This window comes from Sturnira hondurensis, unplaced genomic scaffold (assembly GCF_014824575.4).
Source record: "Sturnira hondurensis isolate 20B ecotype Veracruz unplaced genomic scaffold, ASM1482457v3 Scaffold0004998, whole genome shotgun sequence".
Classification (NCBI taxonomy): domain Eukaryota; kingdom Metazoa; phylum Chordata; class Mammalia; order Chiroptera; family Phyllostomidae; genus Sturnira; species Sturnira hondurensis.
Window position 1 is genome coordinate 7171503 of NW_028077629.1, and position 26145 is coordinate 7197647.

A 26145-nucleotide genomic window follows, 5' to 3' on the forward strand; every position below is an offset into this window, starting at 1 on the left:
GCCCATCCCTGCATCTAAGGGGTACGTCCTTCTTCAAGATTCTCCCTCAAAGGACAGGGACTTGCACACCTCTCTCTGTGTCTCAATTCCCCTCTCTTATTCTTCTTCAAATATTTACACTTTTGCCTCTCCATTTACTATTTCCTCTCCATTTTTTCCTCTAGGTTATCTTGAAATTTCCAGAGTGATAAGGGTGATAATTTTTCTCATGATATGACTCTTGCTGGGCTCCTTCAGATTGGGGCTAGTTGTTTTGATTAGAAGCTTAGTACTTTCAGCCCACTCTGCCCCGGCCTCTGGGGGAGGAAACAGAGGCTGGAGATTAAGTTAACCATCAATGACAAAATGATTCGATCAATCATGCCTACAGTAAAAAACTGTAAACAACAAGGTTCAGGGAGCTCCTAGGTTGCCAAACACACCCACGTGCCAGGAAGGTGGCATACCCAACCGCACACGGACAGCAGCTCCTGTGATTGGGATCCTTCTGGGCCTCACCCTATGCATGGCTACATCTGACAGTTCGTTTTTGTCCTTTGTGACAAACTGGGGAGGGAGACTGTGGCAAGACCTGGCTTTGTAGCCAGGTCTGACAGAAGTGTGAGTAACCTGGACACCCAATAGTGCCTGAAGTGAGGACAGTCCTGTGGAACGGAGCCCCTAAACCTGCAGGGTCTAACCTGAGTAGTTAGTGTCAGAACTGTAGGATACCTATTGGTGACCGAGAGCTGGAGAAGTGGTGTTGGAAAAGACAACAGGTGTTTGGTGTCGGGAGGGAAAAACCCTCAAACTCCTACAAAACTTCAAACCATTACTTCTAGTTGCACCTTTAATAAACTTCATATTGAAATCATATTAGTCTGTTACTAGACTATGACGTGCACTCCTCATATCCCCCCATCCCAACTCAAACACAACTTATTTCCTCAAGGGCAGGCTTCTACCCTACTAGTAATTCTCATCAGAATTTATTTTTCTTGCTTTCACGCTTTCATTTCTTAAAATGTATCTTTAATCACAGCACTTTCACAAACCACTTTGTGTTAGAGTAGACAAGAAATGCAAAACAACAACAAAAATATAAAATAGGGGCATTCTGTAAAACACTGATCAATCCTCCTCAAAACTGTTGGTCATCAAAAACAAGTAAGATCTGAGAAACTGTTACAGCCAAGAGGAGTCTAAAGAATATGAAAACTAAATAAATGTGTTATCCTGAGTGGAATTCAGGAACAGAAAACAGATATTAGGCCCAAACAAGGGGAGTCTGAATAAATTATAGAAAAATAAAAACCTATTATAGTATGTTACATGGGTAGAAGATATAAAGAAGAAAAACATGCTATTCTTGAAATGATCTAAAAAGTTCCCACCAAGATTAATTTACGTACAAATAATTTAGAAGTATGGACAGTAAAACCATTATTTGGCCACAATTTAACAGCTCTATAATTTATTTTATATATTTAAAATAAATAAATCACCATGTCTTTAAAAAAACCCAGCAATTAAAAGGATAGCGTTTTCTCCTAAATTAGTAAAACATAAATACGTGTGTTACCGAACCGAAAGTGGGGTCCTGCTGCCTGTCACCACCCTCTAAGTCAGGGGTGTCAGACTCATTGTCATTGGAACCACATCAGCCTCGAGGTTGCCCTCAAAGGGCCGCAGTGATTTTAGGACTGTGTAAATGTAACCACTCTTTAACAGTTAAGGAGCTGAAATCACATTCAGCCCTTTGAAGGCAATCTTGAGGCATATGTGGCCCCCAGTGAAAATGAGTTTGACACCCTTGCTCTAGGTAAAATTCCGGAAGCTAAAGTTTGGTGATAAAGGAAAGGTGTCTTTATTCAAAAGTGACACAATTTTGGAATAACAGCTTTCCACTAGCATTAGTCACCTAAGCCTATCAATTAATTAAGGCTAAAGTCTTTAACTCGTTAGTTATAGCTTTAATTACTTAAGTCTTTCAATTAAGGCTAAACTCTAACACCTGAGTTCCCTTACCATTCTTCCTGTTAGTTTTTAATTATCTAATTTCTAGAGGACTAGTTTACAAATTAAAACAACATAAGATCTAAAGCTACACAATTTTGGAAGAAGGGTAGGCTCCTGCCTCAGAGCCCGTCTGCTCTACAACACCCAAAGAATAACCCTGCCACCCTCTGCCAGGCCAGCCCCGTCCTAGGCTGTGCCCAGAGTTCCTTCCCATCGAAAATACCACCCTCTGGGAAATGCAGGCATCTGCAGCACAATCACCCAGGCATTCTCGAGGAAGGAAGGAAGGAGGAAGAGCCCAAGAGCCAGTCTCTACCCTCCTTCTCTTTTAAATCTTCTGACCCATAATTCCATGTGCTCCATATAAAGGCATTCAGCTTTTCAGCCAATCCTGTCCTAGGCTGTTTACCATTGCCTGGGCAAATTCCTCCTATTGCCCCTTCCTACTCCTCCCCAATGATCTGAGCCGATCTCTCTGTATCCATGTATGCATGAGCAACTAGTAGTATTAGTTACATTAGACTATTGAAGCTGGATTGCCCTTTTAATATCTAACTTTTACATATTTGTATATAACATGTAATTATGCTTTTATAAATATAAATCCACTATATGTAAACTTTTCAAATACACCATCATTTCTAGTTCTACTTTCAAAAGAAAGACAAGATTTACACACAAAAATTTATTATATTTCAAAGAATCTAAGAGACATTATTTTACATACCATTTATAGAAAGACAAAAATACTTTATGAATGGTACATAAAATAATCATCTATAATTATAAGATGCTATTGATTGTAAGAAGTATCTTGACTTCACAGGTATTAAAATGTGACTTTTTAGAATCAATAAAATACAGTAGTTTTTTCTCATGGTAGAAACATTTTTATCATATATTATGCCAATTGAACTGACAGGTCTCATTTATAGTGCTGAATATCTGTTCAGTACAGGAAAAAAACCCTGCATTCTCTGGTTTTATGGAAAAGTGATTTAGATATTTTACTTGCTATAGGTGAAATGTCTTATTAATACGCAGAGGGCCCCTGGCTCGTGTGGCTCAGTCTATTAAGTGCTGGCCTGTGAATCAAAGGATCACTGGTTCAATTTCCAGTCAGGGCACATGCCTGGGTTGCAGGCCAGGTCCCCAGTAGGGGGCGCACAACAGGCAACCACACATTGATGTTTCCCTTCCTCTTTCTCCAGGCCCTTCCCCTCTGTCTAAAAATAAATAAATAAAATATTTTTAAAAAATACACTGAGGGGACACAAACTCTCCCAAATCTTTTAAGTACATTGGCAAAAAGCCCCCCAAAAGCTGATTAACAGAAAATGGAAAAGCTATTCCTACATATTGTCTCACAATAACAATGTTTAAAAATATAATCATACTTTGTAAGTCAGCTGTATGTTGTAATTACTATATTGAAATAGCTTAAAGTATCTTAGTTTGGCTTAGATCACATCAATTATCAAAACTCCTATTGAAGTCAACTTTTAAGTTAATTTTTAAAGAAAAAAAGAAAAAAAAATGTGGGTTCTCTATCATCTCAAATGTACGTGCATGACCTCAAACATTTCTCATTAGCTAACAAAAGATATTTTTAAAACTTTACTCTGTTATATGACATTTTAAAAAATTAATTGCTTCAGTAGATGAGAAGAATTGTTTGCCTTAAGTTTATTTGGTCTTGTTTTAGGCTCAAAGGTAATTGTGTTTTCTTTGTAAATAAGTTCCAGAAAAATAACATATTCTGAAATGTAGGAAAGAATTAGGTATCACTTTTATTTATCCTGGAAGAGTTTACATGTAATTTGGTTACAAGTATAACTGTTAAGATTTCCCTTGACAACAAAAGCACTTTGGGCAGAGGTTTCTTCATAGGTTAATGAGGCTGAGTCTCATGGTCAGTTTTTTTCTTCTAACTTAAAAAGAAAAGTTCAATGTTCCAAAATTTCACAGACTTAATATCTGTATAGTAACTCTAGTACAACATCATATCCTCCTGGGATTTAATTAGTTACAGTAGTAATAGCTGATAATGTCATTACAGATAAGCTGTGAAAAAAATCCCTAAAGATGGATGGATGTTTAAAGTTCTAGAGATATTCATAAATCACAACTAAATTCCCATAAAGGAGCTACATTAAATGTGATCATATCCATCTTTAGGTTGGCCACAAATGCTAAACAAATACATCCGTGACATGGGCCTATGAGCCAGGGAGGCTTGGGGCTTGGGGGTTGCGGCAACCTGGATGAGGAGAAACAGGGAGGAAACAGGAATAAGGATGGACTCTGCTGGCAACACTACCTCGCCTCCTCCGCCCTGCCTCCCCCCCCCCCACCACACACACACACACAAGCAGAGAGATTTCTAAGGGGAAAGGTTGTTGGCCACCCTGGTGATGAGTGGAGGCAAGGCTAGATTCACCCTCCAGCCCTAGGCCTATTTTTTTTATCAGAAGGGAACTACAAAGATTCCTTCATAATGGCTGTGCCTGTCAGTTGCATGGAGCTTCATTCAAGGATTTTCTGAGCCTGATGGATTTACGGTGATATTCAGATGCCTGGGGAATAACACTGGTGGAAGCATTCTCTGGAGTTACATCCAGCACATTGCTGGATGCCAAAAGTGGTTTTAAGGAAGGCCTTAGCTGAGTGCCTCATGGATTCGTTCCTACAGCTTAGATGCCCATGTGAGAGCAGAAGACGATTACAGCTTCCTGTAAGGGCTGAGATCTCTGGCCTTGTCTCAGACAGGAATGTTTTGTTGGGTCTTTGCCAGTTCCCTTTGGAGGCTCCCTCTGAAATGGGTGAAGCACCACAGTTCACAGGACTGGTGTAGAACGTCACAAAATAGGCACTGACTTGTAGAACAACCAGCATTGTGCCTGGCACAAAGCCAACATTCAGCACACGAACTGGGAAAACTCATTGTCCTCCTGGAGAGACAAAATTTCAGTAAGGGTGCAGGTGCTGTGTTAGGCTCTAGGATCAAGATTGCAAACTAGCCCATGGAGGCTCACTGTCTGAAGGGAGCTCATGCCCTTGGTCACTAGGCCAAGGAGCTCAGACATGACCTCAGGTCACTAGGCTAAGAGACATTTCAGAGTCTGGGAGAAGCAGTTTTTACTCCATTTTTGGCCCCTGCTGACTGTATGAATTTAAGCAGATCAGTTCCCTTCTCTGGGTCACTGGTAGGGAATCGGTTTAATTGCTCTGCTAAACTACAACATCTGAGAGTAAAATGGGCACTATAATACTTTGGGACAAGCAATGGAAACCAGGACACTGCTGGGCAAAACAGGACACACCAGTTAGATGGGGACAGTGCTGCCAGTACTGCTGGTGCTGCTTGGTGACTGGGTGCAAGTCTGCTCCTCCATTTCCCACTGCATTTGCACACATGCAGTTTGCATTTCTGCTTTTGGGATATGAGCTCATTATCCCAAAAGTATGCCTTCAGTTTCCTGGAAGAACCTGTTTCTCTTTGAGCCCAGTTATCCCAAACTGCAGCTACAAGAGGCCCCACCTGCTTCCTTCCCCACCCCCAAACCCTTTTTAAAAAATAAATGGGCCCCTGTGATGACTGACAGCACATACTATATAGTCTTGGGGACTGGGGCAACAGTGCTCAGGGCGGGTGGGGGGAATGGGACTCAGAACTGCTCTCTCAGGTATACAGACACTGCATCCCCATTGATGAAGCAGTGCCCTAAACTCCAACAGGGGTGCCCAAGCCCCCTGGAGATCTGCTCAGAGTTGTTCTAAGGGTTGTAACTCATTTTCCAAGCCAAGTCTGGACACCAAGGTATCTCAATGAATAGCTATAGGGTTGCTTAATGATTGGTGTGTTCAGAATGTGTCACTTTGACCAGCAACCCATTTACATCTGAAGATCCTGAGATTCAGAGCAGTCCAAAAAGCTGCCAGTTATCTAGGGAGAAAGCAGAGACTGGTGTTTATACTGCGATCTGGTAGCCTTCAACCACCTTCTCCTGCTTGTTGTTTCTCAAAGTGCACCACTGAGGTATGCAAGATGATTTTAGGTTACAGATGGTCAAGTTGTAAAAAAAAAAAAATTTAGTATTTACTTCAACTTGAACAACAAAAAAAGGCCATAATTGACACATAAGACCTGAGGTTGCCAATATTATTGCTTAAGAAGTGAAGCATATATTTAAACGAGAAAGGTCAATTTTGTGAAAATATTAAGGTGGTAAGTGGACAGAGCCCATCCTGCAGAGGGCTAAATTTGGAGTTCGGTCCCAGCTCTGATCTGTAATACTCTGTGTAAAGCTCCAGCCACATCACTGGAGGTAGAGTGCCACTGAGCCAGTGACCTAGGTTGCTGTGTCCTGCTTCATGTCAGTTCGGCTTTCTAGCCCACCTTGGTCCTCCTAGGACAAGGGCGTCATTATGTTACTATTCTGCTTAGATTGACTGAGGTTACTGATCTGGACCCTGCTGACTCCACTATATCTATTGAGCACTCAAAATTTCCCAATCAATCCCTGTATTACTCTGAGATTGAATTATAAAATAGTAAATACCACTACACAATTTTTTTTAAGTGTACTTAGTTGCCAAACACTTTCCATTTGGTCTGAAATCTGTTAGTTTTCAAATCCTCTAAAAAATGAACTTTTATCAATGGTAATCAATTGCCAGAATTTGTGGATATCTTCTTTAAGGTGCACACAAGCCAAGTGAAAGCACAGTATTTCTGTGCTTCTCAAACTAGGATACATAAAAGGACATGGGGTGACCTAAGATAACACAATTCATCTTCCTAGAGAATATAATTCAAGTATAATACCTGGATGTGGAGGACTGTATTACACTTATGAAATTAGTTTACTACATTTGTGATAAAACACTGCATCAAATCACTTCCATGTCATGACTAAAGGAAGTTTGAGAAGTTTTTGAAAAAAAGCAAAAAGCTCTGTGAAAAGCAAAGCAGTATTTTAATATAGGCATACCTCATTTATTGAGCTTCATTTTACTATGCTTCACAGATTTTGTATTTTTTTTACAAACTGAAGGCAGAACCCTCCACCAGCAAAAACACTGTATTTCAATTCACCCTATTGTGATACTCACTTTATGGTGTTGGTCTGGAACCAAACTCACAGTATCTCTGAGGTATGCCTATATATGGCTGGGACTAATGACTATGACCAGGGTCTCCTATGACATTTCATTTGCTTTGATTTTCTACTGATTCATGTATTAGTTTAGATTGATAAAATATTTCAAGTGCCCTGCTTACTGCTACCTCATCTACTTTAAAGGTAAGTTGTTACTTAAATGAATTATGCCAATATTAATAACACATTCTTTTATGAACAAAGCCAGTATCTATTTATTTATTAGCAGGAGCAAAAAAATTACAATTCCATTCCCATTTTTAATAATTCAACCTAAGATGTCTTACACATACCTGTATACCACACTGTACCTAGCAGTAGGTGGTTATGAAATGATACTTAACCTTTCCTTTCCACTGCAATAAATATTACTGTATTTCAACAGAAACTACTTGTATATCTTTGATCTCATGTCCATCTCTAAATGGTTTTCCTAATGCAGCAACAGCATGGTTGTCACACACTAGATCTGTTCAACATACTTCTGAAACTCAGCACAGTAGCTAACACTCAAGGAGAACTTAATTCTGAGTCAGGACCTGATCTAAACCCATGTTACTTAAAATCTATATATTAACTCATTTATGCCTCACAAAACCTCTCTAGGATAGGTATTCCTATTTTACAGAGAGATTAAGTAACTTGGCCATGGTCACATGGCTGTTCTACAGTGCCTTTCTCATGTTCTATTTCATGTCAGCCCATTGTTCATGGGATGGTTCCACAGAGTACCTGGTACTTATATTCTCAGTATTTCTCACAGAAAAAAAATAGGCTGAGAGAAAAATGACATACTTTATAGTAAGTATCACATAAATATCAAATAGCTTATTAAAGAGAAAAACCATTGACATCTACACTATTAAAAGACCAAAATGACAGATAATAAAAGTTTAACCCTCCCTTACCTCTTCTAATCATAATGGTTGGGAACTGAAATCTATTTTTTTGGAACACAGATGGCATTCTTTCTGTTATGAAGATAGAATAAAAGCGAAATGTAAGCCCTAGGGGATATCTTAACCTATTTCTTCTTCTTTCATTATAGTCAGAGATGGCCAATCTGAATTGCTGAGTGCCACAAAGAATGAATTAGTATAGAATGTTGTATTTAAGGCTTTATACTGTTTTCCTTTAGTTTTCTGCTTTCACAGTGAAATACTTTAAGCATAATCTTGGCTGATTTCTAAAATTTTCAGCAGGTTGGAAAATCACAGAAATGGTAAGTTACTTCCAACATATTTCAATTTGGAAACTGAAGCTCATAGAAAGTCATAAAAATCAATTTAATTTAGATTTATTGATTGCCTATAGTGTGCGTGGTCCTCTATTAGACACAATGAAATTCAGGCACAAAACAGACACAAGATCCCTGGTTTCAGGAACCTTATGATCTAATTACTATAATACAGATTAGAAACAAAGACAGACAAGTTACATGTCAATGCTCACTTACTAGAACCGACATTAAAGAGCAGTCATTTAAGTAATCCAAAATAGCATCTAGTCTTAAAATTATTTATAAAATTTGTCCTTGAAATCCATAGCACTTGAAGCAAGATAAGCTCTGCTGCAGATAGTCAAAAAGATTCAAATACACTGAAAAGCATTATTAATGATTTTTGTTATTTTGGATCTTCTGTTTTCTTCTTATTATTGTTCGCAGCCTTCGTAATACCAGTTTATCAGACAGAAGCATGTCATCTTGTTGTTCTAGATAATCCAGTAAATTTTCAGTCCATTCAAGTGCTGCTTTATGGCTAATGTGCTTCTCTGGATTCACTTCTGTTTTTCTAGTCTTGTTAGCAGGCCTTTGCTCAGCAGGCTTGGACTGGTCCTCAGCACCTTCACTGTCAGTTAGCACCTGACAGCTTGAGTTATTACTCTGAGAGTCAAACCACTGATCAATATTCTCAATATTGACATGTTCACAGTCTTCTGTATTCTGTAAAACTGTTGCCAAATTAGCTGCTAAAATGGCTCCTTCATCAATGTTCATACCCGAATTCTCTTCATTTCCAGGGAAAAGTTTTTTCCAAGCTCTGGTTATGGTACTTGATTTTACCATGTTCCAAGCTCTTGATACTTCATAAATTGCATCCAACACTGTCAAGTTCTTCCAAAACATTTTTGGATCAATTCCTTCATCCATGTATTTCTGGAGAAGCCCTGCTCGGTAGTATCTTTTTACTGTGGCTAGAATTCCCTGGCTCATAGGTTGAATTAGACTTGTGACATTTGGTGGCAGATATTTAACAATTATTCTTCCATCATCTGAACTCAACAATTCTTCATTTGGATGTGCTGGAGGAAAATCCAAAAGCAGCACTGCTTTTTCTAGAAGCCCCTTGGATTTCAAATGCTTCTGTACCTGTGGCACAAAGTATTTTTCAAACCACTGTCTGAAAACAGAATGTTCTATCCATGCACTTTTTTGACTGAAATAAGTGACAGGGAGGTTTGAAAGGTCAGCTCCTTTGAACGCACGGGGCTTTTTTGCCTTTCCCACAACACAAAGATTAAGTTTGTGTAAACCTGTGGCATTTGCACAACACATAATAATGATTCTCTCTCTGCTTGACCTATAACCAGAAGTACTTTGCTCAGGTTCAAGAACTAATGTCCTGGGAGGTAAACATTTCCAGAACAATCCAGTTTGATCAGCACCATAAATTTGCTCTGGTTGTAGATTCTCTCTTTCAACAAATTCCTGAAAGTTACCACAAAATTCACTGGCAGCAGTTTCATCTCCTTTTAATTTTGTTCCTTTACCAGCAGCCTTGGGAATACCATGGCGCTGCTTAAATCGAGTTAGCCAGCCAGATGATGCATTAAAATCACCTTCCATCCCTAAAGCATCAAAAAAGAATTTGGCTTGCTTTGCACAAATTGTTCCAGACACTGGAATTCCATCTGTTTTCTGTTGGTTAAACCACTCTATCATAACTCTATCAAGTTCCTCATATGTTGATGACTTCATAGATTTTCGTTTGGATACCCCACTTGTAGGATCTGAATTGTTTGCATAGTTTATTATTCTTTCTTTGTTCTTTTTAATATCCCGAACTGTGGATTCACCAATTCCATACACCACAGAAAGTTTTTTGAAAGAGATGCCCTCCTCAAGTTTCTTAATAATGTCAAGCTTGTCCTTAATTGTCAATACCACACGCTTACGTTTCCCCAACATTATAATGTCCAATATTTTAGGCAGTTACTAGAACAAGATATTTAACAACTTAGACTTAAACACAATGAGATTAGAAAAGGGGATTTTAAAATCCCTCCTGCCCCCTAGGGTCTAGATGGATAGTGTGCTGGCCAATTTCCAGGCAAGGCCTCAGTGACTTTCACTTTGCTGTTTTAAAATGTACAAATTCCTTCAACAAGGACTAGCTCCAATTAACCCTTCTATCTTTCTTCCTCCTCATTTAGTTTAAGGTCTTTTCATGAACTACAATTTCAGTGGAGACTGCACCCAATACAGTACCAGCAAGGTCTGGAAAACAGTCTTATTGCATACTCAATTCTTCATGCCACCATTACCGGTGAAGTTATTTGCTAAAGGACTAAGGTTCAGTTGGGAGTATTTTGAGAAATGTGCTGGAGAATAAAGAGTTTAAGAGAGGACTTGCATACTTGACATATAGGAAAACACAATGGGAAAACCCATTCCCTGACTGTTCCCTTTCAGGCAGTGCATTGCATGGAATGCTACCTCTTCCAAACAAGGGATATTACAGGTTACGCCAAGTGAGTAGTTATGGAAATCATAAGCAAGCAAGGTAAGGTAGGCTGGAGAGAAGTGAGCGGTGCAAATAAGGCAAAAGTAGACAAGCAGAAAACTTTGTACGTTAATAGACACAAACTCATACCTAATGTATTTAACAACTGGAAAGGAAAAAGGGTAGACAATAGGTGGTGTTACATGATTAAGAAAGCATCAAAAAACTTCACTGGTGGAAATCAGGACTCATGGTAGAGGGTATGGGGTGGAAGGCTCAGAGGTGATGTTATACAATAATCCTGGTGGAGGATGATCCCCGATGGGCCAACAGAAGTACTGCAGTTCCTGTGGGGGGGGCTGTAGAGGTACTCGAAGCCTCCGAAACCTAAAGGAAAATACCAAAAACATTTTTTTTCAATATCAGGGTCTGTGGCATTACCCACACCTATCCTGAAACTATGTTGAAAAAATTAACGTTTCCTATCAATGCGATGGCTAAATACAACAAATAATGCTTTCAGTCGTTATCTGAAATGACAGAGACCGGGACCTGAATTGCCTACCTCCTGAAATTAAGAGGTCACAGTGAAGTCGCGTAAGCGAGGGCCTCTCCCTGAAGGGCGAGCTCTGGAGCGCGGGACGTCTTCGCTCACGCGGAGGGAGCCCGGGCTCGTCCCTGGCCGCTGGCGACCTGGTGTCACCGCCGCAGCCAGCCGGCGAGCGAGCCGCTGCTCGGCCCAGAGGACGCCAGTCCGCGGGATGGGGGCATCGCTCTCCGTCTGCCTGCGCCGCGGCCAGTCCGCCCTGAGAGCAAATGGAGTCTCTGGAGGGAGGTTGACACTGGTCGCGGCAACAGCCTGGAGCGAGCGTCGCCGCCGGAGCCGGAAGGCGGGGGATTAGGGTGCACGCGCGCGCCCCCGCAGGAACGTTTGTCGGCGAGCGGGCGGGGCCTGCGCGGGCGAGCGCGCGCGGCCCGGGGGCGGGGTCGTTAGCGCGAGCGGGCGCTCGGTGGCGGGGGGGCGGGGGGGGGCGGGGGGGCGGAGCCGGCGGATGAGGGGAACGTAGGTGCCACGAGGGTTTTGCTAATGGCCCGGCTGCTCCCGCCTGCCGACTGACTCATGGACCAGCAGGGGGCAGTACTGGCTTACCCCATTTGGACCTTTCTCCAAGGGTCCTGGCTCGAAAAGTCAGGCTTCTTCAACGCTCAGGTAGGATAAAATTCGATCCGTCAAGAGAGCTCGCCGGAAAAGTGAGCATCCTCAGGTGCCGGGAGCCCGGTGCAAATGGAAAGGGCAGGAGCACGTGGACGGTGTTTACAAATAGCGGCCCTGGCGCTTGCGCCTCCTAGCGCTCGCCGGCCCGCACTGGACAAGCTGGAGAAAGGATTTTGAACCACGGTAGGAGCTAGCGGACTCGGCTGCTGGTTGAGGGAAGGAAGACTGGCTATTGGTGGGGAACGGGTTCTGGAAAGGAGCTGGGGCTAATACTGTGCACGTCCCACCCGACGCGGTCGTAGGTAGCTGGGGTGCAGCAGGTGTTGTGAGGGCGGGGGGTGGAGGGAAAGGGCAAACTGGCTCTGAGTCTCTCCTCTTTCTTTGGTGAGATGCTCAACAGTCGAAGCTACATTCTCTGTAGAAGTAGATCTGCAAAACTGACTACACCTGGGGGACGTGTGAGCTTGGAGACTCCGTGAATTTCCTGCCGACCCTTTACTCCCCTTGCTTCTCAGTAGTAATAAGAGAATTGCAGTTTGACAAAGAGTCCCTTGAGTTCTTTCAAACGTATGGAGATACAATATGTTTTTATTTTGGCATTTTAAATGGAGCGCATGCCATGCTGGCACCGGTGCCCTAATAACTGCAGCTGCCGTGAGTGCCTTGTCGCCACTCCCGGACACGGTTGCCTGCTGGGCCCCCTGAACCGTCCCGGGAGAAGGAAGCGGCTACCCCTACATCCAGCGTCACCCGTTTACCAGGAAAACGCGGTTCGCCTTTTCTTTCTTTTTTGTATACCTTGAAGAATGGAAAAGTTTCGATTAAGTTTCTCTAGTATCAGAACATAAAGGACTAACCTTTTTCGTTAACACCGTAGCATAATAATTCGTCATTTAATTGCCAAGACTATTGTTGCTAGACTGTTTAAAAAGGGAACTGACTTAAGCTTTCATACTACAGAGATGTTGATTCTAAGCTTTGTAACTAACTTCCCCCGCCCAAATTGCTCAATTGCCTTCCTCAAAATCACAACTTTCCTCTCTTATGCATGATGGAAAAATATCTGATAGTCTAGCTAGGCTGTGAAGTTTTAAGTGGTTTTTGACAAATGTCTATTTTTCCGGAAGGCAAATCTTTCTCTCCCTCCTCCCCATATCAACCGTACAGTTTCTGCAGTCTTGGTTGACTATTTTGGCTAAAATACAATCTCATACTAGTTTTAAATTACTTTTAAAAGTTTGCCTTTTCTCCTTGATAATTTAGCCTTCTCCTCTGCTCCTTGAAGAAGCGTGAAAACATTTGTATCTGATGCAATCCATTGTATCACCATCATAAGGGAAGAGCTGCAGTTTACTGACTGCCAACCAAAAATGTGGCCTATGACCAGGTGTTAGCAGCCTAGCTTTGTCCATACCCCTCCAGCCTACTGGGGTCACTGCGTCCCATGATATTTAAATAAGATAACCGGCTTTTTCTCTGTCTGCCAATATCTTTGAGGTTTAATTTTCTTGCAGATATCACTTGCACTGTTTCTCTGTTTCTGCCGAATTTTCCAGCTTGCTGATATCCTATCTCTTATAGCTTGTTCCCTTTTCATTACCTCCTGTACATTCAAATCTGGAGCACAGCCCACATCCCTCGATTTCCTCAAAACACCGCTTCACACAAGACAGTTGTGTTTGACAGATGCTTCATAAGACTTTACCCAAGACAGCTGTGTCTTTACAGGAGCTAGTTTTACTTAACAGACTTTTTCCTTCTTCTTGGAGGGAGGAATTGCAATATGACAGATTTATATTAGAGTGCAAGAGTAGGGGGACCTTAAAATAGAATTTGGGGCATATTTGTTGTATTAAGAGACTGGCTGGCCACAGTGAACTGGTCAGTTTCTCTCTTTGGGTGACAGTCTCTCCCCAGCATTTTCCCATATCTGGGTCCCCTTTCTCTTTTCCTTTCAGATGCTTGTGAAATCTTAAGATTCTTTTTACTTTATTATGCAGAGAAATTTTGTATTCTTTATCTTCGAACTGTCCTTTACCATTTGCTGTGGTTTATTCTCTAATCAAAAGACATTTCACTCCTTGGGCAATTCTGCCAACAGTATGACTTTCCTTCTTTCTTAATCCTTGCAACAGTAGTATAAGGTAGATGATACTTCTGTTTTGTATACAAGAAAACAAAGCCTAAAAAAGTATATGAATTTGTTAAATGTAGGTGGCAGAATGAGATTTGAGCCCAGTCAGTCTTTAAAATGCCGTGCTCTGCTCGTGCTATCAGAAGCAAGGCATTTAAAGACATGAAAAAAAAGAAAAAATGTATGATGATTATTTACGTGTGATTAAAACTGCCATTTATTAAAATGGAATTTTGGCATTAACCTACCAAAAAGTCATTCTAACATTGAGAGCACATTAAATATGAAACAGTGTTTATCAGACTAAGCATGAGTATTTGGTTCATTGAAATGTGGGTTTTCTGAAAACTACTGCCAATCAACTGAAAGTAGTTTATGCTTCTCATGGTTATAAGCTCTAAATTCCCTTTTTTGCTGAGATAACATCAAAACAAGTACATTATGTGGCCTCACTTTCAGCAGTATTTTTTTATTCACAATAGTTTCGTAATAGAATAGGACATCTCTTGGTAAATTCTTGATTTTAAGAGAATCACTTCTCTTTTGCTTTTGGAATTCCATTTACTTGAAAATAAGTGGTTTTCACAAAAACCATTAACTGTCACCTACTTTAAAGGACAAATTTTTGAGGAGCATTTTCCAACTAAAATATTTTTGTCTGTGGGATGTGTTTGTGTATTTTAGAGCAAACACGATGTGAAATAGTTGTCATCAGTAAAATGAAAGCTTATTTTTTGAAGTCTTCTTGAACTGCAAAGGAGATGATTACTTTGTTGTAGACAACAGCCCAAATTATTCATTTTTAATATTAAAAATTCCCTTTTAAAATGGTAAAGATAGGAACACTTTTCCACTTAAAAGTTTGTAGACACAAGTGGAATATCAAATTACTCATTAGAAAATCCCATATATTTTTTTAAAAAGTTAACATGATTTGGGAAGAGAGCGAGGTCTTATACTCTTGGTCATACAAATGTCCAGTAGGGGACTTTTATTTTATTTTATTTTTTATATTTTTACATTTTATTTTTTTTTTCAATTTTTTTATTTAATTATTTTTCAAGTACAGGTTCCTCTAAATCCCTCCCTTATTTCCCCTGAAATAAGGGAGGGATTTAGAGGAACCTATATAAAGGATACATGGACAACAACTGAGAAGGGGNAAAAGTTTGTAGACACAAGTGGAATATCAAATTACTCATTAGAAAATCCCATATATTTTTTTAAAAAGTTAACATGATTTGGGAAGAGAGCGAGGTCTTATACTCTTGGTCATACAAATGTCCAGTAGGGGACTTTTATTTTATTTTTTATATTTTTACATTTTATTTTTTTTTCAATTTTTTTATTTAATTATTTTTCAAGTACCTGAAATAAGGGAGGGATTTAGAGGAACCTATATAAAGGATACATGGACAACAACTGAGAAGGGGGACTTTTAAACTTGTTTTCTTTGTTTCCTTTGTGGCTGGGAGTAGGTTTTCTGTTGAATGGCCACATAAACAAAGATAAAATTGAGTTCTTAGGAGAACTCAGTTTAATAGGGTTGAAAAAATAAAAATTACTGTTGGAAATGTTTAAGAAAAAGTTAGACTTTTGTTCCTGAAAAATGTGGATACAAATGGAAGAAACCAGTGAATTGCTGATTGATGTCAACAGTGACATTGATGTCAACTTGAGTGACATTTATATGCCTGCCTTACTTTTCCAAACCTGCCCAGTGTCCAGCTGTTCTCTGAAGGACCCCGCAGTTCCACTAGTTTGGTCAGAGTCCACTGTGCATCGGGCCACTCACTCTTACAATCCCCAGCACATGTAGCATTGCACTTTCAGGCTCTTTGTGCTTTTGCGTTAGCTCGAAAAGTCCTCTCCTTCCTCTGTCAGTCTCTGCAGCCTTCAAGTTCCAGTTTGTCCAGAAAGCTGCATTTCTCAAGGTTGCTCCTCAGACCTGATGGGTCAGAATTACCTGGGCCCAACATACCAATTCTGGAGTACCAGTTTCATCAAGGGATGAAACCCAGTGATCTTTCAACTGATTCCAACATGCTAAAGTTTGAAAACTATAGTATCGCAACCACCATTTTGAATATGAGATTCCTTCCTCATAATATATTTCTTTGGGAGGGAATTGTTCATTTTACTCCTCCCTCCTTTTTAAATTATATGCAGTCTTTGAAGAAAAATGTGAAATGCAGAAAAGGAAAATAATACCAACATTCAGTAGTAACTACTTTTAACATTTTGGTGTGTATCTACTGTCTTTTTTTTGTATCAATGTAATTACATCGTGTGTGTGTATATAACGAGATACATGAAGTTGAAATACACATAATTTTATACATACTTTTTTAACAACATAATATAAATATTTTATGATATTATTGATTCCCATCAGCCGAATACCAGCAGGCTGTGAAAACTGGGCTTACTACTGCATTAGGGGAGATCAAGACCTTGAAAAACCACAGGAGGAATCAGGTGGAGCTTGTTACAAGACTTGGGTAACGTGACTTTAGCAAAGCCTAAAGAAAGGGAAGAGTCTCCTCCGGACTGGTTGCTGTCAGAAAGCAGGGGTAATTTGGCTTTGGGGGATCTTAATTTTTTTTCTAGAAAGCTATCAGAATAGAGAGGCTAGAGTTATCAGCACTGGAGCAGGAACAGTAGTCACTGCTGCTAGCCAGGAGAGAGCGATGCTCGGTCAGTTTTGAGGTTGACAGCATTCCGTCCTCCATCCTTGCAAGTCTTTATCCAGGCAGCATCCTGTGTTTGTCTTGGTTCACCACAGTCATGTAGAGCCCTATTCTAATATCCATGAATTATTTAGATTCCTCGGGGTAACATCATGCCTGCATTGTTCAAAGCTTTCAACACATTCTCAAAAGACCTAGGATTCAAAAAAAGTTTAAATAATCATTGATAGACTAGCTCATTCAGCCTTTAAGTGATCCCCAATTTATCTAGGTAAATACATCTTGATGCAATTCTGCCTTAGTAAGACTCTCTTATGCTTTAGGAAGATGGTTATTAACACCTGGCTCCAGTGCATCTAGATTTAACAGGCCTCATGACAGTGTTTCTCAAGCTGAGCTTTGATTAGTTTTAGAACTTTCAATCTCCCGAAAAGAAATCCCACACCAGTAGCAGTCACTCCCATTCCCCACCACCTTCTTTCCTGTTTTCCAGCTCTTGGCAACCACTTGTCTCTATAGATTTGTGTACTCTGGACATTGCATATCAGTGGAATCATATGATCAATATCCTTTGTGACCAGCCTATTTTATTTTTAGTGACTGATTTCTAGTGTTTGCCTAGAACCAAGTGCAACTTTCTGCTCAAACATGTTCTATTTCCCAACTAATTAATTCCTTCTGTTAGCCAAGTAACCTTATAATACACAGTATAAACTAGGACAATGATTTTTAAGATCATTTAAAAATATTTAAATCAAACTTACTTATAAAACACTAATGTAAAAATTGTATTTCTTTAAAGCTTCCTTTGTCAAAGGTATAATCACTTAAGTAGTACAATTTTCTAAATGAAAAATGAGAAAGAAGGAACTCCTACCTTTCGTGACTGCATGGATGGAATTGGAGAGCATTATTCTAAGTGAAATAAGCCAGGCGATGAAAGAGAAATACCATATGATCTCACGTATAAGAGGAACCTAATGAACAAAACAAACAAATGAGCAAAATAGAACCAGAGACATGAAAACAAGGAATAAGCTGACAGTGATCAGAGGGGAGAGGGGAATGGGATGGCAGGGGAAAGAAGGGGAAGGGTCTGATCAACAAACAGGTATAAATGATCCATGGACATGAATAAAAGCTTGGGGACTGACTGTGGGAGAGGGGGCATGGAGCAGGGGAGAGCAACGGGGTGTTGGGGGGGGGATTGGGACAACTATAACAGAACAACAACAATAAAATATAAAATACAAGTTTTAGAAAAATAAAAATAAATGAAAATGAGAAAGCATTCAAAATTACATTAGAAGAGAGACAAAGCCTCAAGTTTCTGGTGGTTCTAGATTTACTCAGCAGATTAGTTTGAAGACCGAATCACCACTGATGGTGTCTCAGTGTTGTTTTCAGGGTGTGGGGATCGTGGAAGAAAATTCACATGCTAGAGGAAGACAAAGAAAATTTCCTTGGTAGGTAGACATTTCCTGTTGTTACTTAGGATGTGGTGGTCCAGAAAATCCCCTGGTGGAGTGAGTGTTTTGGAGTGATCCACACATACTTTCTCAGGCTCTCACCTCATGAACTGGCCCACAGGGCTGTGCATGGGAGTTAAAGGTGGAAGGAGGAAGCCTGGGTTCCCACAGAGAGTGGAGGGGAGTGAAGAGGTCTTCCCGATGAAGGTGGACTCTTTGGTGGTCCTACACTCTTAGGATCCTGATGGAGGGGGTCCTTCTGAAACTCATGCAGTGGCCTTTGCTCTTACCTCCTTTTAGACTCAACTTTCCCAGAACACTTTTAAGAGTGAAGGTACACTGTTAATAATCACAGTAAGTTGACAAGCATAAATTGGAAGTTTTTCAGGCAGACTGTAGTTAAATACCTTATTTATTAAGCACTGCTTCAGTGCCCAGGAAAACAGACTTTAGAATCATCCTTTATGCTTCTCTTATCTGGAGTAGGGTGCTACTTCTTTTGCCTCATCTATAAAGTCAGTCATCAGTTTTATGAGTTCTTTCTACAAAATTCATGTGACTTGTCTTGAATTTAGATAGTAAAAGACATCTTCATCTCCGCTGGATTATTGTGAACAAGGTCCACTTATCTGCAATAAGTCTCCTTCACATTCTAGCACATTCTAGTCAAACTTCCAGATTAATTCATCACTAGTTTATTAAGCTGTTCATTCTACTTAAGAACCTGGACTGGTTCCTGATTGTTTGAGGCCCAGCTTAGACTTCTTATTTTGCTGTTTAACCCCCATTGCTTTTCCTGCTGATGTCTGTCTCTGTGCTTATCACACAGGCCCATTAGAATGCCCTCTCCATCCGAATCCATGGCTTCTTGCAGCTCTGGGTCCAGCCACTTCCATTCATGACATTTCTTCCTGTCTTCTAATTTTCAAATGCTAAGGGCACACATTTCAAATTTGATTAAGCAATTTAGTGTATTGCATTTGCTAACTGAAGGATTAAGATTCAAGTGCTTGCCCTGGACCTGTAGCTCAACTGGTTAGAGAGTCATCTCAATAGGCCAAGGTTGTGGGCTCCATCCCCAATCAGGGCGTGTACAAGAATCAACCCATGAATGCATCAATAAGTGGAACAGCAGATTGATGTCTACCTGTCTCTCTCTCTTTTTCTTTCCCTCCTTTCCCCCCTTCTTTCTCCTGTAATATTAATAAATATATGTTATAATTTTTTTAAATGACTCAAGTGCTTTCAGGGGCCAGGAGTTGATCATAAACTGTGAAGCTGGCAGAGTGAAGTACACAGGTATAAAAGTGCTTGTGTTGATTGCTCAGCGATAGTAATTCCAACCCAGGTACACGGCCTTTAAAAATTACTATGCAGGTCAAAACGGCCAAACAGTATCTTCACAAGATTTTCAAATTGTGTCCAGTTTTTTTTGTACATGTACTTCCTAGCTCAAGTGATAAATCATTCATCCATAATCCCCCTTAGCCATAATTCTTAGAATGGTAGTAAGCACCTGTTGTGCATTGTATGAGACTTGTGAAATTAAAAAGTTAAATGATGGCTTTAGCAAACTTATTGGGGAAATAACTAAAACTGTATTCAAAAGAAAATGCAGCAGTTCTCTTGGTTCCCAAGCCTGAGGTTCAGGTGATCATTACAGATGTAAGTGCTTCCTATTCCAAGTCAGCCTGGGATTGTGTTTTTCTGCCTTGCGGAAGCAGAGCCTGTGCAGTATTTTGTGTGCACATATAGAAGTAAAATGTGCTCTGTCCCCTGGCTTGCTCAACACAATGTGCTACCTTGCCTCTGCTATGGGTACTGTTGGTTGGCTAGAGATACGCCAAGGAGTATTACATTTGAGGGGATGTATTGGAATGGGAGCTGATGTTAGTTTTCCCTTTTCCTACCATCTCCTCCCCTTAAGATGCAATTTATTGTGTCTTTGTTATTGTAGCAAGTAAGTCTTTTAAAGTTGGGTCAACTGAAACCTCGCATGTAGTATTTAGTCAGCATTGTCTTAAGTGTGCCAGTAAAAAAGATTTGACAGAAAAGTGACAATAAAAAATAAAAACATAACAGTTTCCTTCTGGCTTACATGAAGTGGATATTATAGCTATGAGTTCAAATATTTGAACTTAGAAAATCTGCCTGATTTTCTAATGATGTAGCATGTGGAGTCGGAAGTTACTGAAAGCGGCTAATTTCCCAGACTGTAAATCACATACATAGAATATGGATGTCTAAAAACATATTGTTTAATGTTTCTTACTAGTATATGTTAATAAGATTATTTGGAAATAATTAGAAGCAATAAGTAACAGCTACATAAAGTAGAGCATTTTTACTTGGGACAATTCTTATAGAATAAAGTGAAGAAAATTTTGATAGACTATAACTGGTTTTCCAGGGTACAGCAGAAGTGAAAACTGCCTCAAAAAAGTGAGGAATATTTCTGTAGGTTGGAACCTGAGTGTAAATATGTGATTTTTTTTTTTTTTAAGAAACCAGTAGCAATGAGGAAGCAAGTTGGCGCCTTTGCTCTCTGCACTGTTAGTTCTGGCCATGAATACCACTAGCTGATCAGCATTTTCTGAACGGAAGGAGCCTGTGTGTGTGGCATCCAGCAGGTCAGGTTTAAGAAAAAGATGTCAGCGACTTAAGACCCGTGTCACATGACTCCCTCTCCTTGCCAATACTAGACGCTGTGGATCAGATTTCAACTCCAGGCAGTCCTCGGCGCTCCTGTGGGTTTAACCGAATAAGAAACAAAACCACTCTTCTGAAAATGTTAGAAGCTGCTCTCGGCTTACCATAGCCTTGGGATTTGGGAGCTGGTTTTCGAATCAAAGCATCTCCACTGAATGGAATTTCAGTATTTGGCTGTCATTTTGACAATTTCATCTGGCCTTCATCAGTTCTACCAGACACTTCCTGCAAGGATGGGGGCAGGAGCCCTCGGCATCTGTGTGAGTACAGGCCACCCCGTCTTCCTGGAGCAAAGGACCCTGGAGAGGCCTCTGTCCTCCTGGGTTTGCTGAGATGTTTGTGCGGACTTTGTTTTTCCTGCCTAGGAGGTGGGGGCAGATTTGTTACTCAAATTTACTTATATTTAAGTGGACATTAAGCAATATCTGGGGCATTCAGCATGTTTGCCTACTTTCCTTTCCAAACAAGGTGAAGGAGAATTGCAGCTGAGTTTATTGGGTTAAGTCAGCTTGAGCTAATGTAGAGCACTTCAAGCATTTGAGACTGTCTCGTTCCCAAAAGTTAAATATGAATTCTCAGTTGTAGTTATTGGAAAATCTTGTGGCTAGACTGAGAAAAAAATCAATATAATCATAATATATTACCTTTGAGTATGTTTATGACATCTTTGTATTCACATGCCTGTTTTCGTTTACTAATTCTGGAATTTCTGTGTTAGCGTGGTTGCTGAAAGTGGTGGTGAAGAAGCATGGTTGAGAATGTTTGTGACTCAATGTAGAAACTTCTGGTTGTTATAGTATAGCATCAACAAATAACACTGATATAAAATCCATAGGGAAAATGTGTGTATTTCTAGGGCTGAAATTCATGATTTCAAAAGCAATTGTTTTGGTGCTTATACATAACCTTTTGCAATAACCAAGTGTTGTCAATTATATGCTGTAATTAAAAATTTTATTTCAATATATGGAAAATGCATAAATATATGTACTTATATTTCAAGTTGGTAGTGTATTCCAAGGGAGAATTTTATGTCTTCAGAGGTGCTAAGTGAGAAGTATCTTGCTCTTTGTCCCCTTAACTGCCCCTTTGTGTTTCATCACATGTGGGTCAGATCCTTTTTTAAAAAAAATTTCAGGAAAACCTGCAGTTTGTTCTGGGTTGTGATGGCATCCTAAAACACCAAGAAATATCCAGGCAATTTTTGACATGCAGGCCCTGAATGGTCACCAGGTGGTGTACCAGCCCCACAGATTGAGTTTTTTTAGTAAAACTTCAGGGTGACTCCCTCTCGTCCACACTCGGAATTCCTCAGGCTGTCAGTCCACCGGTCTGCATCTCTCCCTTTTAGTCCTGAGGCTTGAGCATCCAGGCCTCCAGCTGGTTATCTTTGTATCACTTCCATGTGTTCCCTTTAAAGTCTGACTTATTTTTATGTATAAAATACTAAGCTTTTACTACAGACACACATCTGCATTTTTCCAGCTTTGTAAAAGAAATACTTGAGAACCAGAAATGTGTGGAGTGAGGCAGCAGATTGACCTTTGTCATGAGATTTGCAGTCATTTCTGGTTGTCTGATCAGATCTGTATTTGTTGCTGTCTCACATACGTTGATGTTACCTTGGCTGAACACACTGATCCATGTATGCAACTCCATGCGTCCTTTCATTTATATCCAAAGCATGTGCAAAATTTCATATAAGGTTCACATTAAAATCACACTATTTACGAAATTATTCACTTTGATATGATTGCTATAAGTGTCCCAGTTTTACTGTAGGAGGAATTGCAACATAGTATTTATGTAAAAAGATAAGTGATTGGAGAGTAAAAAACTTTTTTTTTAAATGTGGCAGAAAAGTGAACTAAGTGACACATGCATGCATGCATGTGGGCTGATGTACTTTTCTGAGTTTGGGACTTTTCTGCTCAGTAAACATATCTTATATGTAGCAGCTTCTCAGGTATGCTGCTCAAGACAGTCTTCACACAGAATAATAGACTATCAAGTATTTGTAGAGTGTACATGTGTACTTACAGATTCCTGAAGTGGGACCCAGACTGGTTGAAAGGTATTTCCTATATCCATTGACTAACCAACTTCTGTTCTTCATTTCTTTTGTTCTCATTTCCTGTATTGGTAGTGCTGTCAGTAAAACTGTGGCAGGCTCACCCAATTTACTTACGCTTACATTGCTACTCATGTACAAAGAAGAGGTGGGTTTTTTACTGTGAAATCTCTTTTTTTTCCCCCTCAGTAAATTACTGAGAGGCAGGCAGAACTGGAAACGATACTTGCCAGTTAATGTTATCTTAGTCTCTTCTAGTGTGAAATGTCACTTCTGGGGCAACTCAACTCTCTCAGGTGAATCCTGAGCCTTTCAGGCTCCCTACCCCTCCTGCTGTTTTGTCCAGGGTAGCATCTGTGCATTTAGAGGACCCGTGGGTGAGAGTGAGGAGGTAGCATATTCTGGTGAATGAAGAATGAGGGGACTTAGAATGCATGTGTGTAGGTTCTTACCATATACTCGGGGTTTTCCTGTTTGTGGGCAAGTTCAGGTATCATATCCGTGACTGATGAAGTTGCAGTCAGTTCCTCTGGGTATTATCAGAGCCCAGTGTCCACCCATCCTGACTTAGCCCCAAGTTTTGCTGGAGCTGGAAACAATTCCAGGGGTATCGGGCTCTATAGCCTTTGTCCCTAACTTGGGCACCTCCCCTCCTGTCGCCTTACCACCTGGTACCATCAGCTACCTTACATGTACCTCACAGTGCAGGCAGGAGCTGTGGTTACAGCACACAAAGGCTCACTCACCATGGATTCAATGAGATACTCTTGACGCTGGTTTACTGATCGATTTAAAACAAAATACAAAGCAAAGGAGGGGGAAATATGGGGTAGGTTTACCTACTTCGAGTTGAAGTGGGATGAAAGGACCACATTCCCAGCACCCTGTGTTTCATCGTGTTCATCTCTCCTGTCTGAATGAAAACAAGAAATTATTATATGTACCCCAGGTGCTTCTAGCAGACATCTAATCTACCCAGTTAAAAAGTGGGCAAAGCTTGTAAACAGAAGGAACACAAATCAGAAATATAAGTGCAAATAAACATGAAACTTGTTCACTCTCAATTATGGTTATAAATATTGGCAAGTTAAAACAATTTAACACCAAGGGATGATGAGAGAATGGGAAGCAGACACTGTCACATGCTGTCAGTCAAGCTGTGAACCCCGGAAGCATCTTTGTAGGGCAATGTGGCAATATATCAAAATTTGTCATTTGTATACCTGCCAATCTAGCAAACTCATCTCTAGGAATTTATCTTCCAAATACTTGTAGAGTTACGTAAAAATGTTTGCAAGAATATGCATTGCTGAATTATTTGTAATAGCAAGAACTGTAAATCTAAATGTTAGTACTATTGGATAAATCAGTTATAGTATCTCTATGTGGTGTAATATTAAACAGCTGTTAAGTGCCAATATGGAAAGATCTCCAAATAGATCAAGTAGCAAAAACAAAATACAAAAATGTGCAATAGTATAGTTCTATCTGCTTTTCAAAAAAAAGAATATGCGCACAAATACTTAATTATGCATAGAAAATTCCTGCAACAAAATGAGAGCTTTTAAGCTGGGATAGGATGATAATTGCATTTTAAACTCTTGAGTGTGTTGTATGAGTTTGATCAAACTCATGTGTTATTTTGTTAAATTTAAATTGGTAAAAATAGAGACTGCTCAAAGAACAGAGAAAGGTAGCTCTGCCTAGAAATAAGATTGGTTTAAAATCATGAAGGCAATGACTATTGAGTTTGAATATTAAGAACTTTCACAGAAGCATATTGAACTATATAAATTATTTGAACTTTTTTAATATGTAAATGGAAACAGACTTTTCCTCCAATTTCACAGGACAGACCTACAGCCAGGTACAATGTAATGAAACAGTTTCAACACACTAGGAAGAAGCGTCTGAAGATTCTGGTATCTAAAAAATTGCGCTGGTGGTCTAATGAGATGATCAGCGCCCATGACCAAAAGTGAGACAGAGAAGTCTGAATGGTCATAGGTCTAGTTGGCAGTCTGTCCTGGAATTAGAATGGTAAGGTGAGATGTCTTTGTAATGTTCATGTTCCAACATTCTCTAATTGTGTGCTTCCTCAAATCTGTAGCTCTCAGCCCGTTTTATTTTTTTTTTTAGTTAAGACTTAGATATTTAAAACACACATGGCTCCCCGAACCCCCTGACTTGCTTCAGTTAGGGCCTCCTGTACTTAGAGGATTTGAGGAGTAGCCAAAAGTGAAGGTAGGGTGCCACGATGTTAGTAATAGAGCTAGAATGAGGGGAGGGGGGAGAACATTTTAATTGATAAGTGGAGTCTTCTTATTAGCTTATAAACAGTGGAGATGTTTTTAAATGGTGTAATTAGGAATATTACTTCAGGATTGCTAACTTGTTACTGCGTTTCATCATATAAAATTGTATAAATTACTTAAAATTATATGGTGGAACTCAGGCAAATGGTTCTTTCTAGGAAAAATGTTTGTAGACAGTAGCAGTGGAAAAGATGTGCTAGAAGAAAAATAGTTGTTATAAAATTGTTTTATAATCAGTTAATTTACTTTTGGTTTTAATTTCTAGAGATTCTCTTAATATTTAAAAAACTAGTTTTTGTAAAAGTGTAAATAAATGATTTCAGATATTTTTATTTCTGCAGTTTGTACTGCAAATCACATAGGCCTGCAAAAACTTATACGCAGCATTAGTTTTAAGCACATTTGAGTTTTCTAAAGTGAAACAGTTTAGTATAAATTTTTGCAAAAACACAATGTTTAACACTGCTCTGGACTGTATTAGGTCTTGAATGTTAAATAAGTCTTTGTAAGTTTTTAAAAAACCCTTCTGTTTTTTACTTATTTTCTGCTTAAATTTGTTGAGAAACAATAGTAAGAATAGGGCTTTCAGGATTATTTTTCAAATTTGATTCATAGCAACCTCCTGCAAAATGGTTCTCTTCTGTTTAAATCCTTCT

At 39.7% G+C, this 26145-nt stretch overlaps 2 protein-coding genes across 2 annotated transcripts in view; one reads left to right on the plus strand and one right to left on the minus strand.

Annotated features, from left to right (window-relative positions):
- Window positions 1-7423: 7423 nt before the first annotated feature.
- TIGD2 (tigger transposable element derived 2) lies at window positions 7424-11791 on the minus strand. The gene is made up of 2 exons (XM_037046121.1): window positions 11451-11791; window positions 7424-11272 (listed from the first exon to the last, which is right to left on the minus strand). The coding sequence occupies exon 2, from the start codon at window positions 10348-10350 to the stop codon at window positions 8773-8775; it is 1578 nt and encodes a 525-aa protein (XP_036902016.1). The 5' UTR covers window positions 10351-11272; window positions 11451-11791; the 3' UTR covers window positions 7424-8772.
- A 9324-nt stretch (window positions 11792-21115) lies between these two features.
- Window positions 21116-26145, plus strand: part of FAM13A (family with sequence similarity 13 member A) — a 281967-nt gene continuing 276937 nt past the window's right edge. The window contains 1 exon segment of the mRNA XM_037046120.1: window positions 21116-21363. Coding sequence (XP_036902015.1) covers window positions 21259-21363 — 105 coding nt within the window. The 5' untranslated portion in view covers window positions 21116-21258.

Excerpts from the sequence above, each read along its gene's own strand:
- TIGD2 (XM_037046121.1), bottom strand. The coding sequence starts at position 10,350 with ATGTTGGGGAAACGTAAGCGTGTGGTATTGACAATTAAGGACAAGCTT.